Raw genomic sequence first — 8,838 nt, 5'->3', positions numbered from 1 at the left:
AAGTATTTACTGAAGTTAACCTGAGCTTTAATGTTAACTCTAGTAAACTACAGTTAACTTAAGTTATATTTTTTTATTTTTATAATATGATTGACTATTGCAATTGATTATTCCTTTTATCCGATAAATACAGAGTGTCGATGAAGGAATTGAACGATCAACAGGGATATTTACCTCTCCTTAGTCTCGGATTTCATCTCTGTTTTTCTAGAGGTTTGTGATTTCGTTCTGCTCTAGTTTCGTATTATATACAGGATTTATGAGATTGATCACTATTATAAATTCACCTTTTTAACCTAGAATTTTTTTTTCTCAAAAATGATAATGCCAAAAAAAAAAAAAAAAAAAAAAAAAAAAAAAATTCAAAATCACAATTTCTTCAAGTATAAATTTGTTTTTCAAATTTCATTTTCGTTATCAATGCTAGATACGTTAAAGAGATTGAAAGTAATAATTATTCCTCTAAAATTCTTTTAATAAACGAAGAGGTAGGTTCACTTCATCTATAAAATGGGCCTGCCCATATATAATAATTAACTGACTTAGTATCAATGTCTCATTTCAAAAAGTAATATAAAGTAGAGACTTAGTGCTTTTCATTTCCTAAATAAAATATTTCCTCTAAGTGTCCAGATTTTGAAAAACAGGTGTTTTGAAATTGCAATGGTCTTGAATTTTGCAATGGTCTTGAAAATGGGTGAATTTGAGTACCTACAGCAAACAATTAAAATATGAGCCAACACGTCGATAGAAAAACAAAAGAAAACAAAAAAAGATGGATTTTAATCTTCTGAAACATTTCTTTCATTATATAAATAAACATTTTGGATCAGAGGTTAGGGTCTATGCAAAACAGCTTTAATTTTTGGCAATTTTTAAATACATTTTCAGGATTTGAGGATAATGACGCAATTTATGACGTCATAATACATAGACTAGAGAGCAAAATTATGCCATTTTCAATATATTTAGATATATGTAGATATGCAGACACCAGGGGTTCAAGTGAATTTTAATGTCTTTTCAACTAGAACTGAGCAGTTTTGATTTTTGCAGAAATTCACAGAGCCAAAAAGCCATAAATAAACCTTGTTCTGTGCAACGTAGCTAATTTCATTTTATTTAGGCTTTTCTTCTATATTTTGCAATATTACTAACTTTATTTTTTTTACCAAGTTATAGAAATACCCCATATAAAACATTCCTAGATTTACATTTTCATATGCTTTGAACGTCCGATTTGAACTTAACTGAATAATTACTACTCTTGGGTTATAAGCAACACTGACTTCCTTTCGCCCTTTTTTTCCCATGAGTACAAGCTTTGGAATAATACTGATTTGAGATTTTGCTAAAAGGAGTCAAATCAGAGTAGGTATTCCCCTTCCTTACCATTTAATGTATTGGAAAGACCAACTTCCCATTTAAACAACCAATCAAAAACTAAATGGATTTCATCTTTTATATATCTAACAGATATCTAATTTTAAAATGTGAACCCATTTGTTGGATTTAACCTTGACTGATGATAAAAGACTTTGATCTTAGCGTGAAAGGACGATCGATATTAATATATAGGTCAATTAAAGCACTGACTAATTAATTTAATTATTAAAGTCAGACAATAATTCTACTGATAAACAATCTAATATTCGCACATGTATGCATTCATTCTGACAAAATTTCCAGTACTGTATTTAGAACTCTAAAAATACAAGTCTCTATTTCTTTTTTACTAAAGGTCCCTCTGAATCCATGTATTTGCCAGTAGTCAAAACGGACATAATCAAACTATCTTTCTCAGTTTGGCTAATCGTTAAGAGAGAGAGAGAGAGAGAGAGAGAGAGAGAGAGAGAGAGAGAGAGAGAGAGAGAGTACAGGTACATGTACCTGCTTTAAAGAAAACAACCACCGCCTAATTCAAATTTACCTAGCCTGTAAAAAAAACTGTCAATTTTTCAATCAATTGCAAGCGAATAAAACACTGGGACTGGACGCTAGAAAGAAATTGACATTAAGTTAAGGTAGTCGTTGTATACACGTTGTTTACTATGGGGCATGTAGCGACCGTCAAATTAACTTTCGGGCTTTTAATGCTTACTTAATATATATATATATATATATATATATATATATATATATATATATATATATATATATATATATATATATATATATATATATATATATATATATATAATTTGTCAAAGAACCCTGTGTGGAAACAAACAAGGGTAAAGTCATCTTATATGAGAAAACCTACACAAGGGGATAGTTTTATCAAGGAAGTCTCACTTCTTTTTTTTTTTTTTTACCTTTTTCCACAAAGTGCATTTTTATTCTTTTTTTTTTAGACAATGAAAGTTTATCATATACCAAAATCAACCGAACTGAAACTAAACTGAAACTAAATTGAAAACCCAAACTAGCTTAAATTTAAAGCCATTAACTTGTTCGTTTACATTATAAAAGCACTTGAGTCTCACATATTTCATTGCTTATCCAAACAACTGTAAAAATTCCCTTTTGCTCAGAATATCATAATCAATATAAATATTTAAGTATTTTCTCGAATTTCGCTTAAATATTGGTTTTGCTCTTTTAAAAGGGATATGCACATTATTTTGAATTCCATAAAACTGCCTCATGATTATATTTTAATTAATTAAGAAACTTTGGTCAAGGCACAAGAGTCCATTAAGGGCTACGCTAGATGAAGAACACATCTCTATAATTAGGAAGGTGTTCAATTAAGGGCTACGCTGGATGAAGAACACATCTCTATAAATATGAAGGTGTTTAATTAAGGCTACGCTAGATGAAGAACACATCTCTATAAATATGAAGGTGTTCAGTTAAGGGCTACGCTAGATGAAGAACACATCTCTGTAAATATGAAGGTGTTCAATTAAGGGCTACGTACGCTAGATGAAGAACACATCACTATAAATATGAAGGTGTTCAATTAAGGGCTACGCTAGATGAAGAACACATCTCTATAAATATGAAGGCTCATTTATTCTTGTAGGCAGTTGGAAAAAACTGAGTTTTTTAAACATCTTGATCTTTATTTCATGATTCATGAATCATTATTCAGATGAGATTTTGTTTGATTTAGTCAATTGCAAGAAGCATTTTTTTACAATCACTTTCCCTTTCTATAACTCTTTATGTAACGTACAGATCCCCTCTCCTTTTAAGCAACAAATAAAAAGTCTTTGATCTAATACAATTTTAAAAACCATTATTATCTTTAAAAAGGGAAAAACCAATGTTCATTGGTTTTACCTTGACTTGTAATATTAGATTTTGAGTTGAGCATAATAGCCGGACTGATATATATCGGTCATTTAAAATAGTCATTTTTTTTTTAATTTAAAAAGCACGACCTAGGCTGATAACCAATCTAATAAACACTCATGTTGTCATTCATTCCCAAAAGGATCCACTCATGTGACAATATTTATTATGAATATATAAATAAAATGTTCCTTTAGAAAAATGAACAAAGTGATTTTGCTCCCTACCCAGCCAGATATTCATTCTTTAAAATATGAGAACTATTTGAAAATAAGGAAAGATGGAAGCATATTTAATTATGTTCATTTTACTTCGCTGTGTTCAGACAGTTCAGACTGACATTGTTCAGGTGGACTTTCGGGATTGGACCTCAAAGTTTGGTCCACAGAAACCAAACATTATGTGTCCAAATTCATGCACCAAGAAAGAGTTTGAGTTCTGTTGTGCTTGTAAAAGCAAACCAATTTGGGAGATATTTTCTAATGTATCATATAAACCATTATATATGGAATATTTGAATCCCATTGGTCATAGTAGAATTGTTACAAACGACACATTAACCGAATTCAAATGGATAATTCATCGGAATGGACGAATGACTAAATAACCAAATAATATTTGTAATTTTAGTGATATTTTGGTGACTATGGACTTACAGAGAAACTGGCTTTCAAACATTGAAGGAGTTAATTGCCTAAAGGCATTGGATTCTTTAGATGTAAGTTATAACGACATACAGTTCATAACAAATTCTACCTTCCAAAATATGCCAAACCTACGGGTACTCAGAATGGCTCATACTGGCATCAAATCACTTGAACCTTATTTATTTGAATTACAAAATACGGAACTTTTTGTGATAGATTTATCGCACAACCACATTGACAATTTACACATCTCTAATATTTGCCCCGAGAGAAAACTGTTTTGCAACATTTCATTCGATGAATCAAACCTTACATTTACCGATGTTCCAGAATTCAAAGTATCTCATGAGAAAAGTTATGGAGTTGGAGATATTATTTTCGGAACATGTAAAACAAATAAGCATCCTGTTTCTGTCATTTTTAAGGAACCTTCAGAAATTAAAAACGTTTATACATATGATCACACTGGGACTTTCTGGTTCTCAAAATTAACCATGCCTTGTGATTGCCACTTAGGGGAGCTCCTTCTGTCAGACAATAAAATGTTCGAGAAATTCTATTACATTCCAAATAAAACACAGTACGAGTGTCTTTCTCCAGAAAATATGAAAGGTATCGATGTACTTAAAACATTCAATAATACCTCAGTATTTGACGAATTTATATGTCATATTACAAAATTCTGTCCGGAGAAATGCTCCTGTATTGAACAACCAAGTCGAATGCGAATGATTGTAGACTGTTCCAACATGAATTTAACGAATATTCCACACATAATTCCTCAGACCAGTTATGATATCGAATTGAATTGCAGCAACAATAAAATAACAATACTCAATTCTCCGAATACTCTCAAACATCATTCATATTTATCAAACATTACTCTTCTGGACTTGTCTAAAAATGCGGTTGGAACAGTCGAAGATGAATTTCTGAAGAAGTTAAATAATAGTCGCCTAAAATCTCTTCTTTTGCTGGATCATAAACTCCAGAAACTTCCAAGGGAATTCAAAAACATTGATGCAGATAAAGTTTGGTTTGGCAGTAACAGTGTACCATGTGAATGCAAGGATAAGTGGATAGCCAGTTGGAGATTATCTATGAGAAATACATCTTCAAATCCATTATTTTGCACCAGTTCAGATGGACTACAACAAGCAGCAGAAAACGTTTTTTCAGATTGTTATGAAGATGATTTTGACAATATTATTTTCAGTCTTTTCCTCGTACCCTCTGTCGTCTTAGTGGCCGCTGCAGCAGCTATCTATTTAAGGTTTGACTTCGTGCTTCTAAAAAATCGGCTTGTGGATCATAAGAAAAACACGTACGATCATGATGTCTTTATTTTGTTCGATGACTCAAATTCGGAAGTGAATAAATTTGCAATTGATGTCTACGTATATCTTGACCAACAAGGGTATCATTGCTTCTTTCCTCCCGTTCATGAGGAAGTGGGCGTGGTCCGCCATGTTTATCAAAACGAAATATTAAAGAAAAGCAGAAATATTCTCATAATCCTATCTAAACCTTTACAAAATGACCACAACATTAATATTCTAAAGTATGGAATGAACCACGTATGGAAACTCATATCCGAAAATCAAATCGAAAACATGCTTGTTGTTCTGTTTGATGGAAATATAAGAGAGGAAAAACGGCGATTTCCATACATTAAAGCCCTGAAAAGATTTAGAAGAGTTTTAAATGTAAGTAGTAGAAAATACAATATAAAAACAAAGATTGGAGAAAATTTACCGCCACCGGAAGTACGAATAGCTACCTCCTTTTCAGAGTTATCTAGAGAATGAAAAGGATGAACTTGTCTAGAGCTGGGTTCTAAAGAAAACAGTGGCATATATGACAAAAATACAGATACATTCAATTAAAAATTTGTAATAAATAATGAATAATAATTTACTTTGATAATGAAGACTTTTTAAAACTTGATCATTAAAGTTGAACTTCGTTGTGTCGAACACCGATATATCGAATACTGAGGACAATTCGAAGTGAAATGGCAGTGACATTCACTTGTTCTTTATGTTTTCTTTTACCCCGATTATCTCGAATCATCTTGATTCCATCGTGTTCGAGAGAACGAAGCTTGACTACATATAATAAAAAATACATTGTTTAGAAAATTAAAATAAATTTAATGATACATTTCAAATTTAATCTTAATTTTTTTTTTTTTACCAAAATTCAAATATTTTTTTTTACTAAGATAGATGCCTCTCTCAGAAAAGAAGTGATATTTATTTAGCTAAACAACTTCATATTTATCTAAGCCATATAACTTGATGAAAAGTGGGAAAAATGTAACTTCAAAAGTAAAAAAAAAGTAATATTTGAAGTTTTGTAATTGTTAAGTTTCCAGGAACTTTTTCAGGAGTAAATTTTTCTTCTGTTTACTACTGAAATTGCCTAATTAGGCTTCTATTGAAAGAATTATTGAAAACATTGCAATGTATTTTTTTCTGTATGGAAGATATGATAAGTAGTTTGTGGTATATATCTTTAAGTCAAATATTAATTCTCTGTGAAAGGTATTTTTATCAAACTCTATCAGCGCTTGTATCGGAAGAAAGGAAAAGAATTTTATTTTAAACTCTGTTTTAATTCTGTGTGTTTTTTTTTAATTCTGTGTGATAATAAAGAGAATTTAGTTTGCTTAATATTTTATTTTTAACTGTTACATTAATAAGAAAACGTGAATTGTGTTGAAGGTAGATTTTCTTTAATGAGGTTTAATGATCAATTTTGTTATGTCTTAGGTTTTTGCAAAACTTTAAATTAATGAAGGGTTTCAAATATAAATATATAGTCATATCAAAGTGTACTTTCCGTCATATTTATTTCTACTTAGATATGTGTATATTTGCAAATATATCCGTCCCTTTTCAAGGATCTTATTTTTCAAGGAAATTGTTTTAAGGGGAAAATCTTTCAAGAAAATTTTAACTTCACATTCTTGCTGAAGGGATTTTAGGTTAAAAGAGGAATGTAATTTTAGGATCACACAGTTGGAAGTCAGGATAAATGCCAACTACAGCGTGTTATATGTCAATACTTGAATATATTGGTATGATTGTGTGTTTTTTACGTCTTATTTGAAAATTTTTGACTCATAAAGAGACATCAGCGTATACCGGTGAAGGACTTCTAAATTAGATCTATACTCGGTACTCAAGGCCATTTAGCGCTGAGGGTTTCTTATCGTGCCAACGCCTACTGTGACAATTATCCTCGGTTTATACGTTCTCATCAGGAACACCCATGATTTTCACTACCTATGTTTTCATCTTAAGTTTTACGTGCCGTGGCAAACGAAAATCGAACCCAGGCCTTCCGATCACGAAGCGAACGCCCTACCACTAGGCTACAATGACCTATATAATGTAATGAAACAGTTGCGATTCGAATAGAGAAAATATATTGGTTTTAGGGTTTAAGTGTAAAATTTAAAAACAAATAGCAGATTGCTGTTAAAAAATTCCGTTCAAACCCTATCAAGAGATCAACCACAGTGAATTCTTTTCATATTGATGTGCTAATATTTCAAACATTTTGTTCATTTTATGGATCCAAGGGTAAAAATAGGCTTAAGGGGGACCGACCCTCTGATAAGAGAGATAACTTTCCAAGTAAAATATCCTAGTATTACTCATAATTTAGTTTATCAGAGTTTAATTATCGAGACCTTTGAGCAGTCAATTCGATCAAACTTAACATATGATGGAAACATTACCTTATATTTCCTTTGATTGTACTTTTCAAATTGTTTTATTATGTTTGACAAAAAAAACATTTCAATCCAGTTTTAAAACCCTTTAAAATTGAATAAGTTCTATCGTTTTAACGATCATTTTAAAAATGGTTTAATGTATCAAGCACCAAATGTAGAATTTTTATTAGTATTACATTTTTTTTCCAATGAAAACATATTTATAAGAACGATAACTCTTGCTAACAGATGTATTGTTTTCTTACAACCACACATAACATTATGACATTCTGACATAGGAAGCAGCGCTTCATTATGATTTTTAATATGAATTTAGTAGGTATGACACTAAATATTATTTTAATATGCACCGCATATTTCTAATTTTATGTTGTGATAATAAATTATTACTCTTCCTAATCTCTGTGTTAAAATTTCTTCATATTATGATCTGACATAAAAATCATTTCGGAAAAAATAAGCAGCGCTTCATACCTCATACTATTTTTCATTTGATTTTGATGCTATAGCTCCTGATGAAAATCAATATTGGGAAGTTTAAAAAAATTTCGTGAAATTTGGAGCAGAGGGTCATTAGTCCTTAAATCGGTGATCAAATTTTGAAGCCTTTAAAGAGATCTTCTTTCAAGAATACAGAAGCCATTATTTTTGTATTCATATGGAGCATAATTATTTAGAAACTCCTATACGAGAAGAAGAATACACTTGCTATGGACTTCGAATTCAACTCGACATCTAGATGTATCGACGACGTATTATCAATAAACAAGTTACTTCCATTCATACGCGACTCAATATATCCTTGAAATAAAAGATACCACAGAGTCTGACGTAAGTGTTTCATATTTGGATATTTTATTTGAAAAAGACTTTAATGGTAACGATAAAGCTTTATGATAAAAGTGATAACTTCAATTTCTCAATCGTCAACTAATTCCCTTACTTATGTAGCAATATCTTATGTAGCAATATACCCTTATCACTTGCATATGGGGTTTATATCTCCCAGTTGATTCGATTCACAAGTGCATGCTCAAAGTACCAACAAGCTATTGCCAAACAAGTTCATAAAACAAGGATACCAACAGTATAAAGTCATCATTTCGCAGTTCTATGATCGATACAATGACTTTGTCATCAAGTACA

The 8,838-nt window shown here is 30.9% G+C and overlaps 1 protein-coding gene across 1 annotated transcript; it reads left to right on the top strand.

The window, feature by feature from the left end:
* The first annotated feature begins 3,946 nt into the window (after positions 1–3,946).
* LOC133185739 (uncharacterized) lies at positions 3,947–5,755 on the top strand. The gene has a single exon (XM_061321038.1). The coding sequence runs from the start codon at positions 3,947–3,949 to the stop codon at positions 5,753–5,755; it is 1,809 nt and encodes a 602-aa protein (XP_061177022.1).
* The last annotated feature ends 3,083 nt before the right edge of the window (positions 5,756–8,838 follow it).

This window comes from Saccostrea echinata, unplaced genomic scaffold (genome assembly GCF_033153115.1).
Source record: "Saccostrea echinata isolate AGI-Se365-2 ecotype Australia unplaced genomic scaffold, CSIRO_AGI_Sech_v1 ptg000012l, whole genome shotgun sequence".
NCBI lineage: Eukaryota > Metazoa > Mollusca > Bivalvia > Ostreida > Ostreidae > Saccostrea > Saccostrea echinata.
This window is presented reverse-complemented; position numbering and strand designations above follow the sequence as displayed.